The sequence below is a fragment of the Eretmochelys imbricata genome, chromosome 23 (genome assembly GCF_965152235.1).
Source record: "Eretmochelys imbricata isolate rEreImb1 chromosome 23, rEreImb1.hap1, whole genome shotgun sequence".
NCBI lineage: Eukaryota > Metazoa > Chordata > Testudines > Cheloniidae > Eretmochelys > Eretmochelys imbricata.
Window position 1 is genome coordinate 12,517,919 of NC_135594.1, and position 15,820 is coordinate 12,533,738.

Sequence of the window (15,820 nt, forward strand, 5' to 3'; positions counted from 1 at the left end):
CAGTTGAACAGGTGAAAACAATATGCTTGTGTTTCATTGACTTCCAAAAAGTATTTGACAGAAGCTACCACTACAAACTGCTCAATATATTCAGATCTGTAGGGACTGATGGATACAAATGCCAGTAATAAAACAATTATACGGATGAGAAGGTAATTAGAACGGGAGATGAAAATGAAAATCTAACAGAGATCTAGAGAGGAGTGAGATAAGGCGGTATGATGTCACTGACTTTATTTTACATTTATAGTGAGTATTTGATTAAATTAATTGAGGAAACAGAGGAAGGTATTAAGATGAATGGAAAATGAGCAAATAACATTCACTATGCAGATGACACAGTGCTCTTGCATGATTCAGAAGAAGGTGGAGGTTATATATGAATATGGCAAAAAATATGGTCTAGAGTTGAATGTGGACAGGACAAAAGCTGTGGTGACATGCAAGAATCCTTGGAAAACATGCAAGATTTCAGTGAATGACACAATCATACAACAAGAGAGAAATGATTGCTAGTTAGGAAGCACCATAACAGAAGATGGCAAATTGGATACTGAAGTCAGCACCAGAATAGCAAGAGCACAAGAGATATTCTGGAAGAATAAATGTCTGATGAGAAGGGACATAAATCTGAAAACTAACTTCTGACTCTTGCAAATGTACAGTTGGTCTGTGTTAAGTTACAGCTGGGAAACATGGACATTCCAACAATCAATAATAAAGAAACTACAATCCTTCGAATGATGGTGTTACAAGAGAATTCTGAAAATATCATGAATGGACCACGTAACCAACAACAAAGTACTGGAGATGACTGGAACTAAGCAAATGTTAATTGGAGGGTTTATGAAAAGAAAGGTTCAATTTGCTGGGGACGTTTTAAGAGGTTCCACGAGCGACGCATGTTTACAGGCACCAGAAGGGAAAGTCGATGACAGAAGAACACAAAGCAGAAAAAGAAGGTCTGGGGTGTACGATGGGTGGATCAAAAGGACTACAATACTCATCCCCAAAGAGATTAGCAGAGGTCCATACACAATGGGGTACCTTGGTTGCAAACCTCCAGTGATGGATATGCCATATAAAAAGAAGACGAACATGTGTCATGCTGACTTTGCACCAGGTGCATACAATCATGCTGGTATCATGAGAATGAAGACAATCATGGTGGCGAAATGAGAATGAAGACAAATTTGAGCTGCCTGTTACTGAGGGCTGGTTTCGCTAATGAAGTCCAAACTTTGTTGCTCCCAAAAGCAAGCACCGCTCATGAACTGAATCTGTAGTGCAGGGACTTTGCCCTCCTTTGTCTAGTTCTTTCGCACGGTCCCTGAATGTGAACATAGCAATGAGTGCAGGGCAGAATGATGATGTTTGTGAAGGGATGAAGAATAAACAGGTTTAGCAAAGCTGGGATTTGAACCCACGTATCAAGAGCACAATATATAACTACCTCATTGCCTTAATCACTCAGCCACACCACCTGAGGAGGATATGAGCATTTATCTCCTTCTAAAATCTTGATTTACCTATTACAAAGGGTGGGCTTTCTAACACACAATTTCTGTGCTTTTATACATGAGTGACAAAGAAGAAGGATCACACCCCAGAAACAGATCCTGTGGGGGCACAGCTGGATTTGCTGTTCGGATTCTGCATCTCATAAAAATGGATATGCTCCAGTTCAACCACAGCTATTGAACCGGAAACAAGAATTAATTCGGAGAAACCCCCTGGCCTACACCATGCTGGAGGTCAGATGAGACAAGCATAATTGTCCCTTCTGGACTTACAGTCTAGGAACTGGTCTGTGGTTTTAAACTGAGGGCAAAGAGAAGATACAAGCCTGCATCTCCAACACCAGGGGTTATTTCTAAAGAATATGGACTGGATTCTGTTCACACTTAAACCAATCCAGAACAACTTCATCTTGGTCAGGTGTGACTCCAGATTGACTCCAGGGAAGCTGAGATCAGAATCCAGCCCTGACCCCACTACAGACAGGGGCTGGCTCAGGACTGACCCTGGGTGATGTTCCCCCGAGCTTTGCCCAAGGCACCAGTAAGCGTTTCAGACTGGCAGACGCGCAGTGAACTGGGAGCAGGGAAGGAGTCCTGTAGGGGGATAGCACCTTCCAGCGGATCCGAGAGGTGGTAGGATATTTCAAAGCTTTGGAGACGCAGCTGCCCCTACAAAGCAATTAAATCCTTCTCCAGCTGAGAGCTCTGTCTTCTCGCAAGGGGATGGTGTTGTAAGAGGCAGAGATGTCCAGAGCCCCTGCTCTATCCGGCCTCGGTGAGGCACTCCAGTGACCTCTGCACCAGGAATGGGATGGTCTTCTCAGACACCGACACACATCTGTGCATGCCTTGGCCCAGTGTGACTTCCCTTCGCACGGATCCGGAGCTGAAGGTAAAGACTGTACCTCTTCCCCAATGGCTGAGAGCCCTGTTGGGGTGAATCAGTATCAGGCCCAGGTGGTGACATGCTGGGCCCCCATCCAAAATCCAGGAAGTCTGCAATGGGTTTTGGATTGGGCCCACCACATTCAGACAAGTGCCTGGTTTGCTAGGATGGTCCTACCACAGACAGCCTCCTCAGCACACGAACTGCAGGTGGACATGACGGTCTGCACCCCTGTATTCCCCCCTTTTAGGATTTCTAAATTTCAACCCATATACTTCAGGAGTAATTTGAAACCTTTATAAAACAGCTTTCCTGACAGTTTTGCAATCAGGGTGGGGACTTCCTTGTCAGAGACCTGGCATCTCTGGGCTTACCGCATCAGTTATGAAAGTAACTGGACGTGCCGTGTCGCCGGCCTCCCAGCCTGGGAAGCCTGAAGTCAGATCCGTGGCCCTGGGGCTGGGAGAGCACCGGGCAGAGCCCGCGGGACCTCTCCCGCCCGTCACCGGAGAGGGAGCCACCTCAGGGCTGCCCAGGCCACTGGGGGTCCTGCCCGTGGAGGTCGACACCATCCCTCTGGAGGAGTGGGGTGGGGGAGAGAAAAAGGGCAGGACTCTGAGGGGCGGCGCCTGTGGCAGGTGATGATGGAAGAGGCGGGGCTCTGAGGGGAGGGGGAGGGGCCTGTGGCAGGTAATGAGGGAAGGGGCGGGGCTCTGTGGAGCGGGGCCTGTAGCAGACTTTGAGGGTGGGGCGGAGCTTGCGGCGGGCTAGGAAGGAAGGGGCGGGGCTCTGTGGAGCGGGGCCTGTAGCAGACTTTGAGGGTGGGGCGGAGCTTGCGGCGGGCTAGAGGGAAGGGGCGGAGCTTTGACGGGCGGGGCTTGTCTCGCGCCTCCAAAGCAGGGGCGGAGGCGGGGCATGCGTTGGAATCTGATTGGCCGCCGGGCTCCCCACACTTCCCCGCCCGCGCTCTCGCGAGGTTGTCGCGGGCAGACGGGGCTCGCGCTCCTTCCAGCTCTCGCGAGAACAGGGCGAGAGGCTCGGCTGCGCCTGCGCCGGACCTGGACCGCAGCGTCTGTGGAGTGATGGGAACGGGGAGGTGAGACCGGAAACGGCCCCGGGGATACCCTCCCCCGCGCCACGTCACCGCCCCCCCCATCTGGAGACCTCTCCCCGGAGATACCCCCGCGTCACAGCCCCCTCCCAACTGCCCCTCCCCGCACGGGGTTCCCTGCCCCCCGCTCCCACCCCCCTTCCCAGCCTGCCCCCCCCCGCCACAGCTCGTTGTGCCCCACCCGGATCCCCGCCCTGGGATCAGACCCCCCCCCCACCGGGCACCTGGTTCCTGCCCCCCCCCCCCTCCGCAGCTGCTGCGCAGGCTCCAGGGGTTTCAACCTGGGGAGGCCCAAACAGATGGCGGGGGGTCACATATGGGGAAGCTGAGCCAGCCAGTGTGTGGTAGAAATGCTCATAGGGGAGGGGGGGTGTCCTGGCTATACGGGGAGGGGTAGCTGGGGGAGGGGCGGGTGTCCTGGCTATACGGGGAGGGGTAGCTGGGGGAGGGGCGGGTTTCTTCGCTGCGTGGGGGGGGAGGTAGATATGGATAGGGGAGGGTGTCCAGGTTATAGGAGGGTGATGGGGTAGGTATTGATGGGGCAGGAGAGTGTCCTGGCTGGGGCGGGGGGTGAGGGGTAGATGTGGACGGGGGCAGGAGAGTGTCCTGGCTTAGGGTTGAGATGGATAAGACTGAGAGCCACTGGCTGGGGTGTAGCTCTGGAAAGGGGATGAGTGATTCTCAGGGCCTCCCCATCTCTGTCTCTCTCCCCACAGATGCCCCGTCACTGCTCTGCTACCGGCTGCTGCACCCGGGACACCCGCGAGACCCGCAATCGAGGCATCTCCTTCCATCGGTAAGAACTACCCTTGCCCTGTGCCCTCCCCACAACCTCCCCTTACAACTGACCCTTTCGCCCTCCCCTCCCTGTGGGGAAGATGCAAGGGGACATCTGGGTACACTGAACAGCTGTACATTTAACGCCAGTGGAAAGGAAATACTTTCCTAGCACAGCCTGCATAACTTCCTGCCACAAGGACTCACTTGTTATCATCAAAGCTTGTTGCTCCAAAACCACAGCTGAGACCTGGTGCGATCTAGGAATCGCTGAGAAGTTAGGACCAATTTCCCCTTTTAGGCAGGTTATTCCAGAGCTGTCCACTAGGGGGTGTCTTGCCTCTTCCTCTAAGGCAGCTGGGTTCTGTCGGAGAAGGATGCCGGGCTACCAGGGTCTTTGGTCTGATCCAGTCTGGTTGGTCCTACGTCCCAGCTCCAGTGGGTCATTTGGAGGTGGTTTTGCTTTTTCTTCTCTGGACCTAGAGGACATTAGCATCTCTGGGTTGAAAAGTCCTGCGGGGGAGGTTGTTCTTAGATCTGCCTTTGCACCCATGGACACTCTCCTTGTGGCAATTGAACCCCTGCCCCGGCCCATGCCTCTTCCAGAAGCTGAATGGTGCCATCTCTGTCCTTGCAGGCTACCCAAGAAGGACAACCCACGGCGCAGTGTGTGGCTGGAGAACTGTCAGCGCAAGGACCCGAGCGGCCAGGGCCCCTGGAATCCAGCCTCTGACTACATCTACTTCTGCTCCAAGCACTTTGAGAAGAGCTGCTTTGAGATGGTGGGAATCAGGTGGGTGCAGGAGACCGACTGACACCCAGGGACGCCCAGCTCTGTGTCCTGAAGCTGGGTGGTTTTAGTGAGGCTGAGCCTTGCTAGCCTGGGAGATGAGCTTTTTCACCAGGTCTCCATAACTATGCCAGCAGCTGCCCCTGGCATCCCAGCTGGGCATGCCAGGGTGGAGGGGTGGAGAAAAACAGCACCACCAGCCACATAGATTCCTGGTTCAGGTCCTCTCTCCTCTGGGAGGATGGGTTGGACCATGTGGAGCCCTGCCCTGAACTCTCTTCATCTGCCCTCTGGAAGGATGGACTGGTCCGTATGGTTCCCCTAATCCTGACATACCTCCTCCTACCCCTGGGAAGATGGACTGGTCTGTACAGTTACCCCTAGACCAAACATACTCCTCCAGAAGAAGGACTGGTCTGTACAGTTCCCCCTGGTCCTGGCATGTCCCCCCAAAGCTGGACTGGTCCATATGGTTCCCTCTAGTCCAGATGTCCCCCCTGGTGAAGATAGACTGGTCTGTACAGTCCCCTCCGGGTCAGTCCATCCTCCCCTCCCTGTGAGGATGGACTGGGCCATACGGTTCCCCCACCTTCCAGTCCAGGCACACTCCCTCTATCCTGGATGGTGAACTAGTCTGTATGGTCCCACTAGTCCAGATGCACTTAGGCCACGTCTACCCGATCGGCGGGTAGTGGTCGATCTATCGGGGATCAATTTATCGTGTCTAGTGTAGATCGACCACTACCCGCCGATCGGGTAGACGTGGCCTAAGTGCATCTGGACTAGTGTAGACACGATAGTCTAGTGTAGACGCGATAAATCGATCCCCGATCGCTCTGCTGTCGACTCCGGAACGCCACCAGGGTGCGAGGCGGAAGCGGGGTCGACGGGGGAGCGGCGGCCATTGATCCTGCGCCACGAGGATGCGAAGTAAGTGATTCTAAGTCCATCCAAGATGCGTCGACTTCAGCTACGCTATTCTCGTAGCTGAAGTTGCGTATCTTAGATCGATTTCCCCCACCCCCAGTGTAGACCAGGCCTTACACTCCCCATGAGGGTGGACTGATCTGAATGGTTTCCCCTAGTCTAGACACCCCCCTCGTCCCGCAAAGGTGAGCTGGTCCATTTTGAGCACCCCCACCCCACCCCAGATGCAGACACATCCCATCTCCCTCTCCCTGTGAGGACTGATGGACCGTGAGTCCCCTTAAGGCCTTTCTTAAGGCCTGTTCGTCACAGTTCCTTGGCCACATTTTGCAATGAGTTCTGTTGAAACACAGTTCCGGTTTGTTACAGCAGATCTCTCAATGCAGGGTCTTGCTAGCAAGCAAAAGAATGCATGGTGTGGGGGTTTTACATTAATTTTTTTGAGAACATAAAAATAGGGTGGGGTTTATTGTAAGGGAGGGTAAACATACCCACAACCACTAACCCACCTAATTAAAGTCAATCCGCAGTTGTGTAATAGGACAAAGAGCTCATCTGCACTGGGAAGTTAACTGGGTGAGGTGTGAATGTAAAGCACTGTAACTATTCTACAATAAGTATACACAAGTCACTGGGCTCAAGGCAGGGGAGAATGGCTGAAATGCTGTGGCCCGTGTTAGATAGGAGGTCAGAGTAGATGATCTTTTGGCCTTAAAAATCTATGAATGTGGAACCCCAAGGGCCGGCTGTGTGGATCCAATCATGGGATCGGGGCCTTAAGCACCTGAATAAAACAAGGTGTGCTTCAGAGACTAAGGGATTTGTGAGAGAGAGGGTAAAAAAAATCAGACTGCTTCTTATTTCGAAGCCTATATGCAGGTGACCACAAATTAAGCCCTGGTCTACACTTAAAATTTAGATCAGCCTAGCTACATGGCTCAGGGGTGTGAAAAGTTCACGCTTTTGGGCGCCGTAGTTCAGCTGCCCTAAGCCCCGGTGTGGACATGGCTAGGTCGACAGAAGAATTCTCTCGAGGAGGTGGGTTACCTGCATCTCCATCAACACAGGAAGCGTCTACGCTCCGGTGCTACAGCATGAGAGCTGCTGCTGCGCCACCCAGAGTGTACACCTGGCCTAGGGCAGACCAATTGATAAGTTGAAAACCATATGCGCCAAAGTCAGGGCCTCATCCTGGCCTAGTGGTTCCTATGGGACGAAGAGCCACTTAAAAATATTCCCAGGCCAGCAAAGAGACACCCAGCTAAGCTAGTGGAACAGCGTTCCCATCCAAGAGTCCCTGTGCCGGGAAAGCTTCCCCCCAGGGTGATGCCTCCAGCGCAGGGCTGTGGGGTTCTCCCCAAGCCAGCTGGACCGGGGGCAGCTCGTGCCTGCCGATGTCTCTCCGCAGTGGCTACCACCGGCTCAAGGAGGGGGCCGTCCCCACCGTCTTCGAGTCCTTCTCCAAGGCGCGCCGGGCAGCAAAAGTGAGGCAGAAGGGTGATGACGCCAAGGCCGCCAGGGCCTGGAGGAGGTGGAGGTGAGTGCCCGTCCTGTAAATGGTCTGCTGGGCTGGGTCGTGGGGTGAGGGGCTGGGATGTGCCAAGGCAGAGCACATGGAGCAGGAGGCTATGCATCCCGGGGTGCGGTTCAGAAGGGCCTGGTCTGCCCTTGTGAGACTGAGGAGGGCCCAGCCATGGCAGGGACAATGGGTCAGGGTGAGGAGCTGGAACTGGCTCTGCTGGGCTGTGTGCATTGGAGACCAGATCTCGGGGGCGGGGAGCAGGGTGAAGGTCTGGAATGAGTGGAGCAGCCCTGGATGTTACTAGATAGAAGGGGCGTGGTCAGAAGCTAGGGCTGTCCCTATATGCTAGCCCCGCCCCAACCTAGCCTGGGTCATCTTGGGAGTGGGGTCAGGGTGTAGGTGGGAGGGGCTGGGGCTGCCCCAGGTTTGGACTGGGCAGTCGGGCTGAGGGGAGTTGGGATGGTGTGTGGCTCTGGGACCCTGCTGTGCATGCTCTCTGCAGTGCATTGTGGGATGAGCTCTGTCCCCTCAGACGCAATCCAGGCCGAGGGGAGCAGGATGCCCTGGCCAACACGGATATCTCGTGCTTCCCGGAGGAGGAGGAGTCCGAGCTGGCCACGCCCGCAGCCGCCCCCACCACTGAGCACCGCAGCTTGCCCGGGCCCCTCCCCCAGGGGGCGGAGCTAGAAGATCAGCACGACGTCATCCTGGCCAGCCTGTCGGACATCCTCCTGGAGTACCCGGCCGTTGGCACAGGGCAGGAGGCGGCCACAGGGCAGGAGGCAGCCACAGCCACGCCGGCACTCCCGGAGACAGATGCCCCCACGCTCCCGGAGACAGAGGCCCCCACGCCACCCGCCCCGGAGCCGCCCCGCCCCGTCTCCCCGTCTTTCTACATGTTGCGCCTGCCGCCCCCAGCCGGCGCCTACATCCAGAGCGAGCACAGCTACCAGGTGGGCAGCGCCCTGCTGTGGAAGCGGCGTGCGGAGGCAGCCCTGGAGGCCCTTGACCGGGTCCAGCGGCAGCTGCAGGCCTGCAAGCGGCGAGAACAGCGGCTGCGGCTGCGCATCTGTGAGCTACAGCGGGAGCGGCGGGCGGCCCCGGACATGCGGCGCCAGCTCAAGGAGCACCTCCAGGTCTTCGAGCTGCAGCTGCTGCGCGAGCTGGAGTGAGGCCTGGGACTGCAGGCAGGGAGCGTCTGTGTGTAGGGTCGGGGGGCTTCGCGCCACCCCAGAGGGACTGTGTGGGACTCGGGCCTCTGCCAAGGCCCTGGGCTCTGGGGCTCGGCCATGGCTGAGCTCACTCCTGCCCACAAAAGGTGGCATGCCAGGGCTGGAGACGCATACCTGGTGACAGCACTTCTCTGCCCCCCACCCCTGCCCCGACCTTTGCCTCTGTGCCAGGGAGGCGGATTTAAGGGTATTGTAAATAAAGATCTTGTTTTATATGGGGGTGATGGCCCCGGAGTGTGCACAGCCTGTGGTGCGAGTGTGGCTGGGGGACAGCTGCAGGGTAACCCCAGGGCAGGCACTGCCCCTGGTATGCATGTGCCCATTGCCCGAGGGGGAGCTGTGGGGTCAGTCCCAGGGCAGCCAATGCCCCTGGTGTGCATGTGCCCATTGCCCTAGGGGGAGCTGTGGGGTCAGTCCCAGGGCAGGCACTGCACCTAGTGTGCGTGTGCCCATTGCCCTAGGGGGAGCTGTGGGGTCAGTCCCAGGGCGCGCAGTGTTCCTGGTGTGAGTGTGCCCATTGCCCAAGGAGGAGCTGTGGGGTCAGTCCCAGGGCAGCCAATGCCCCTGGTGGGCATGTGCCCATTGCCCTAGGGGGAGCTGTGGGGTCAGTCCCAGGGCAGGCACTGTACCTAGTGTGCGTGTGCCCATTGCCCAAGGAGGAGCTGTGGGGTCAGTCCCAGGGCAGCCAATGCCCCTGGTGGGCATGTGCCCATTGCCCTAGGGGGAGCTGTGGGGTCAGTCCCAGGGCAGGCACTGCACCTAGTGTGCGTGTGCCCATTGCCCTAGGGGGAGCTGTGGGGTCAGTCCCAGGGCGCGCAGTGTTCCTGGTGTGAGTGTGCCCATTGCCCCAGGGGGGAGCTGTTGGGTCAGTCCCAGGGCAGGCACTGCCCTGGTGTGAGCGTGCTCCATGCCTACGATTTTCCTCCTGTGCCACCTCCTTCAGGGTCAGTTTGAAGTGGGACTCACCGCCCCCGAGTTTCCCCATTTCTGAGCATGGAGCTGTGGGCCGGCCCCTGGTGGCTGGGTGCTCTGAGTGGCCCTAGGCCCTGTGTCCATTCCCCTTTGACCTTTGGGTTCCCAGCTTGCCCAGGCTCTGCAACTCGAACCCCCCATCCTGGCTGCCAGGGGCCTGCTGCATTAACTGAGTGTTGGCATGTTGGGGGGTGATGCCACCTGTTGTCCCCCCCCCCCCCCATCAGCTTGTCCCCTGCCCTCTGACAAGCCAAGCGCCAGAGCTGCAGTGAACACCCAGCTGAGCTCCCAGCTGGGAGACAAAAACAAGGGCATGAAACTGACCACATGGCAGCGAAGGGGAGCAAGAGATGGAGTACGGGGGGACTTGATCCCCAGCTGGTGTCAGTCGCCCTAGCAAACAGAGCGGTCCTGGGTTACACCAGCTGTGGATCTGGACCCACTGACTTGGGGCCGGTTGATACCAGCCGTCCCTGATGTTCAGTAATCCTGGATGGAGAGGGGTTTACAGGTAGTTACAAAATGACAAAGTCAGGCCTAAATCAACTGTCATAAGCACTGACGTGTTCTCTGTGTATCAAAAAAACATGCCCCCATCGCTCACCACCCCTGGGGCCCAGCGAGCACAACAAAGAGCGCCACAGCTCCAGAGGTCTTCTCTGTGGCACAGGGTTGGCCTACGCAGGCAGGCTCTGGGAGGGGGGCTGAGCCATGGCAGTTTTGAATGGGTCAGGGGGCCCTGCTGGATACCCTGCCCAAGGCAGTGGCTCCCTGGTGGGCTCTAACTACCCTGGATGGACCCAGCTGGACAGCATCACCCGGCGCGCCCCAGCATGAGAGACTGAGGAGGTGGGAGACCAGGAGAAATGTAGCAGGACAGAAGTCCAGGCCTGTGACTGCCCTAGCTAATTAAGCTCCCTAGTAGGCACCATAGGTTGGCATCTTTCCTAGGGTTGAACCCCCTCACCTTTCCTGTTTGGGGTGTGGGTCAGACACAACCAGGGAGAATCCAGACCCAGACACACACACCCGTTGGCTATGGATGGGGTGGGAGAGGTCCTGGTTTTTCTGGAGGTGGGAGAGAGATCCAAGCAGCCTCCTAGTTCCTCCCAAAACATCCCTCAATGTCTCGGAGCAAGGTTGGCATCTTCACCTGGGGATCTGGCCCTATTGGCCCCAGCAGGAGTCAATGGGGCAGACCCCCAGCAGAGGGGCAGACGGCCATAGCTCCTTTTAGGTCACCATCACTCAGCAGCCCAGGCTGACGAGCTGGACAGGGCAGGGGCAGTCGGACCCAGAGCAATGTCAGTAGAGCAGCCGAGAACCTAGAGCCACCCCAGGACCTTATCCTCACTCAGCCCTCACTGGATGAGCAGGAGCGTTATGTGGAGCTGCACAGACGCTGTTTGAGGGACAGTCTCTGTCCCAGTGAGCCCACAGTCAACGTGCACCAGGCAGAGGCGTGGGACATGAGCATCAGCATTCCTGTTCTACAGAGGAGAAAGTGAGGCATGGAGAGATTGAGGGGCTGGGCTAGGACTCGAACCCAGCTCTCAGCACCACCTTCTGCCAGCTGAGAGACCCAGCTCGTGTTTCTTAGCTTCCAAGAGTTCCCACAGAGTCGAGCTGAGAATCGGGGATGGTGAGCTCGGGGCCTCAGGCTCTTCTGGTGAAGGCTCAGTCAGACAATTGTCCCTCTTTTCAAGATCCCATCCATGGGACACCATGTCACTGATTGTTGGGAACTATTTTGATCCGGAACTGAGGGGTCCTGGCCCTGGGATTTATCTACACTGAAGGGGGCACATCTGTGATGGATCTCGGGGTGCCCAGCACTATGACCCAACTCTAACAAAAGGGGATAGCTCATGGTAGCCGGGTGTCATCTCCTAAACCCCACGAGCCCTTCCACCACCCAAGGACTCTCCTCTGGGCAGTGCCTGCCCGACTTCACCTTGCATGATAACAGGAGCACCCCACTCCCTGTGTCCCTTTGCCCTCTGATATCCAGCCCCGGGCACAGGCTACTCACTGACCCAGATCCTCCTCCCCCAGGCATGTCTCAATTTTGCCTTCAGCCGCCACTCCTGTAAACCACACAGCACTGACAATGCAACAGAGGTGGGTTTATTTAGGAAGAAGTAAAGATTTAGCTAGGAGTGCGAGGAAGTGGTGGAAACAAACAGTTACGCCACACAGCAAAATCACCGGGCGTGAAGGGTCTGATCACTAGTTTCCTTTCCTTGCTAATAAAGTAGGTTCCCCCCTCCCCCCAATAAAAGTTCAGTCTGTTGCAGAGCTGGCTGGTTTCATGAGAACCAGGATCCAAATGTTCAGGAAAACACCCTCCCTCCACTGGGGATTTCCTCCATGAATGCAGCCAGAGTGCATTTCCCTCTGTGTTATGCTGAAAATAGCCTTTTGATCCTATTCGCTGGCAGGGTAAACCTCTGCCTCAAGGCAATGTTCCCTTTTTTAACCTTCCGGTGGTTTCATTCGATAGTTTGCAGTGACCTCCAGTGATTTCCTGTTCAAAGTCTTAGTATTGTGCAAGGCTAAACGACTGAGTCTTGCATTGCATCACTGGCTAAGGAGGGGGAGGGTGAAAACTCCCCTGGCTGAATGGGCCATCACCGAGACATTATCCCCCTGGGGTCTAATTTCTTCTCCAAGTCCGGAAAACATAGGGTCAAGATCAAAACATTATCCTTTAAATGTTACCTGTACATGCATCCCGCAACAATTATGAATCTTGACAAATTATAAGCATTCTGTATGTACTTTTCTCATTACACTTTCTGGATAAATATCCTTAAGATGCATTTGGTATAGTGAGTTTGTCAGGTCTCAGGTGAGAGCTGTTTGCAAAGAAGGGGACCTTTCGCCAATGGTTTGTGGCGTTTCAGCGTTGCATTAGGGCTGGGAGGAAGTTTTCCATCAAGTGCTTTTTTTAGACAGAAAATTGTTGGGGTTTTTTCCTCTCTGAAACATTTTTTTTTCCACCAACCCTTGGTGAAATGTCAGTTTTTCAGCAAAAATGTGACTGCTTGGAAAATGGAATATTTTGATTCAGAAATGCCACAGTGATGGCTTATGGGAATTGTAGTTTGCTTGTCTCATGTCCCCATTCTCCTCTCTAGTCTGGGCTCTCCATTTGGACTATATCTCCCACGATGAACTACAGTGTAGCATTCCCATGATGCACCACCTCTGTCCAAGAGGAGAAACCACAGTGCCTCAAGGGAGATGTAGTCTGACCAGAGAGCCCAACCCATAGAGGAGAATGGACACATGAGGCAACATGATGGCATTTCAGAATTGAAATATTTAGGGGTTTTAGCCAAAAAATTTCATCCATTGGTGAAAATTTTTTCACCATTTGGCAGAAAGTTTCCAGTATTAAAATTTTCACGAACCAAAATTGAAATTTTCTGTGGAAAAGTCAGAGAAAAACAAAAAAAATCCACTTCAAGGTAACTTTCTGAGGACAGATTTAGCTGAAAACAAACCACTTCGGTTCCATCAATATTTTCTGTGGAAAATGTAACCAAAAATGAAAAATTTCACAGCCAACACTATTGTCTCTGGAAAATTAAGAGGGAAATGAAAAATTTCTGTTCCATTGATGTTTTCTGTGGAAAGTACAGATAGGAACAAATATTTTCTCTTTCACTGAAATTTTCTGTGGAAAGTGTAGATGAAAAGGGATATTTATGGTTCCATCTATGTGTTCTGTGGAAAAATTAGGGAGAAAAAGACAAATTTTCCCTCTTGCCAACATGTTCTGTGGAAACTTCAGACGAAGAATAAAAAAAATCAGTTCTGTTGACATTTTCTGTGGAAAATTTAGGCCAAAAAAAATTTTAATAATTTTTTTTCCGCCGCTATGGAAAATTAAGACAAAAATATTCTGTGGAAACCCCTTTGTTTCCCAACCAGCTCTCACCCCAAGACATGTCCCAAGTGCCCCCTCATTTTAGGTCCACATTCAGGTAGCATGGCCTATTGGCCACACTTAGGACTTCTTGGCCCATCCGGCCCTGTACATCAGCTTGGCCATGGCCCCCTTGACCTCCTTGTTCCTCAGGGTGTAGATGAGCAGGTTGAGGGCCGGCGTGACCACGTTATAGAAGACAGCGATGTGCTTATCCCAGTCGGGGGTGGTGCCGGAGCGGGGCCTCATGTACATGGAGATGACAGTGCCGTAGAAGATGGTCACCACGGCCAGGTGGGAGGCACAGGTGGAGAACGCTTTGTGTCGCCCAGCGGCCACCTGCCCCTGCAGCACAGAGGCGAGGATGAGGCCATAGGAGGCCAGGATGACAGCCAGCGGGAGCAGCAGAATGAGCACGGCCGCCCCAAAGACCACGGCTTCGGTGAGGCGCCTGTCGGCGCAGGCCAGCTCCAGCACCACCGGCAGCTCGCAGAAGAAGTGGTTGACCCGGTTGGGCCCGCAGAAGGGCAGCCGCAGGACACAGGCCACGTTGACCACCGAGAGGAGGAACCCACTGGCCCAGGAGGACAAGGCCAGCGCCCAGCAACGGCTCCGCCCCATGAGGGCGGCGTAGCGCAGCGGCCGGCACACGGCGACGAAGCGGTCGTAGGCCATGGCGGCCAGCAGGATGGCCTCGGAGCTGCCGAGCGAGAGGGCGAGGTACATCTGGGCAGCACAGTGAGCAAAGGGGATGGATTTGCTATGGGTCAGGAGGTGGGCCAGAGCCTGGGGGACGGTCCAGCTGGTGTAGCAGATCTCCAGGAAGGAGAGGTGGCTGAGGAAAAAGTACATGGGGGTGTGGAGGCACGAGTCGGTCCGCACGAGGCCCACGATCAGCAGGTTGCCCGCCAGGGTGGCCAGGTAGGTGGCCAGGATGGCCGCGAAGAGGAGGCGCTGCGTCCGCGGCTGGCTGGACAGACCCACCAGGATGAACTCGGAGACCGAGGTGCGGTTCTCACCCCGCATCGCCTCTGTCTGCCTGCAGGGAGAGAGAGCGGGGGGATAACACAGGCCGGACTCTGAGGCAGACTCAACGGGGGCTTGGCTACGCCCGGGTCAATCCAGAGTCACACCTGACTGTACTGAGGGAAGGGCTGGGTTCTGATCTCAGCCTCCTTGGATCAATCCAGAGTCACACCTGACTGCAGTGGGGGCAGGGCTGGATTCTGATCTCAGCCCCCTGGGGTCATTCTGAATTTCAGGGTCAACTCCAGATTGACCGCAGGGGGACTGAGATCAGAAGCCAGCCCTGACCCCATTGCAGTCAGGGTTGACTCTGAGCAGGGATCTGTACCTGGGGTGCCCCCCTCCCAGGAGAATGCCCTACTCACTGGGCTATTAGCAAGTATCTCTTTCCCTACCCTTCTTCCTTATCCTGCATTTGCAAAAAATGTTTGTCAAATCTTTTGAAACTTCCTGGTCATTAAAGATCCCCTGAAACATCCCATCCTCCACCCCCACTCCCACACCCACACACAGCCCAGATTCCTGGCCAAGCCCTCTGCGCTCTCAGCTGGTTTCTCCATCACTTCCTGTCCCAAACTCTTGCAGTAGTGTTGCTTATGCTGTTAAAGAGCCCCTGTGCTCCACCCCAGAGGTGGCCGCAGCTCAGCACCAGCAGAGGGGTCCCTGTATAACCATCCCCTGTGTCCCACCCCAGATCCCACCTCTCCTGCTCAACCAGAGCGATTTGCTGGGCAAAGAGCACTGCACGGAAGCTGAGGACGGGATGTCCAGAACCCTCCAACAATTGGAGAAGACACCGGTAAGGCCTCATCTGTAATACTGCGTCCAACACCTGCCCCCCGCATTCAAGGAGGAGGATTCCAACTGGACAGGAGCTGGGATGAGCGGGGGTCAGCGCCCTGATCTCCCAAGAAGGAACTGGCAGAACGGGGCCTGTTTAGGCCGGAATACGAGCTGAGAGGAGCACCGGTTGGTCTATCCATCCCGCTGCGAGGTGAACACCCAGAAGGGGATCCACTACTGAAGCAGAATTTTTCATATGGCTAAACATCAATGCAGACGTCCAGGAACAAAGAAACGAGGCTGTATTGTATGCTCGGACTCTCTCCTGGGTAGCAGGAAC

At 55.2% G+C, this 15,820-nt stretch overlaps 2 protein-coding genes across 3 annotated transcripts; one reads left to right on the forward strand and one right to left on the reverse strand.

The window, feature by feature from the left end:
- The first annotated feature begins 3,382 nt into the window (after positions 1–3,382).
- Positions 3,383–8,978, forward strand: THAP7 (THAP domain containing 7). Of its 2 annotated transcripts, none has more exons than XM_077840458.1 (5): positions 3,383–3,502; positions 4,234–4,313; positions 4,932–5,087; positions 7,420–7,548; positions 8,036–8,978. In XM_077840458.1, exons 2-5 carry the CDS (start codon positions 4,234–4,236, stop codon positions 8,703–8,705), a joined length of 1,035 nt encoding a protein of 344 aa, XP_077696584.1. In that variant the 5' UTR covers positions 3,383–3,502; the 3' UTR covers positions 8,706–8,978. The 2 variants fall into 2 exon arrangements, with proteins under 2 accessions (XP_077696584.1, XP_077696585.1); XM_077840459.1 differs by having other exon boundaries at positions 8,066–8,978.
- A 4,774-nt stretch (positions 8,979–13,752) lies between these two features.
- Positions 13,753–14,697, reverse strand: LOC144279031 (olfactory receptor 2D2-like). The gene has a single exon (XM_077840460.1). It carries the CDS (start codon positions 14,695–14,697, stop codon positions 13,753–13,755), a length of 945 nt encoding a protein of 314 aa, XP_077696586.1.
- Positions 14,698–15,820: the final 1,123 nt, after the last annotated feature.

What these genes read in the sequence shown, in the direction of transcription:
- THAP7 (XM_077840458.1), top strand. Translation starts at nt 4,234, where the DNA reads ATGCCCCGTCACTGCTCTGCTACCGGCTGCTGCACCCGGGACACCCGC. An exon ending in CGAGGCATCTCCTTCCATCG is followed by an intron (nt 4,314 to 4,931) that starts GTAAGAACTACC and finishes CTGTCCTTGCAG; the next exon opens with GCTACCCAAGAAGGACAACC. An exon ending in TTTGAGATGGTGGGAATCAG is followed by an intron (nt 5,088 to 7,419) that starts GTGGGTGCAGGA and finishes GTCTCTCCGCAG; the next exon opens with TGGCTACCACCGGCTCAAGG.
- LOC144279031 (XM_077840460.1), bottom strand. Translation starts at nt 14,697, where the DNA reads ATGCGGGGTGAGAACCGCACCTCGGTCTCCGAGTTCATCCTGGTGGGT.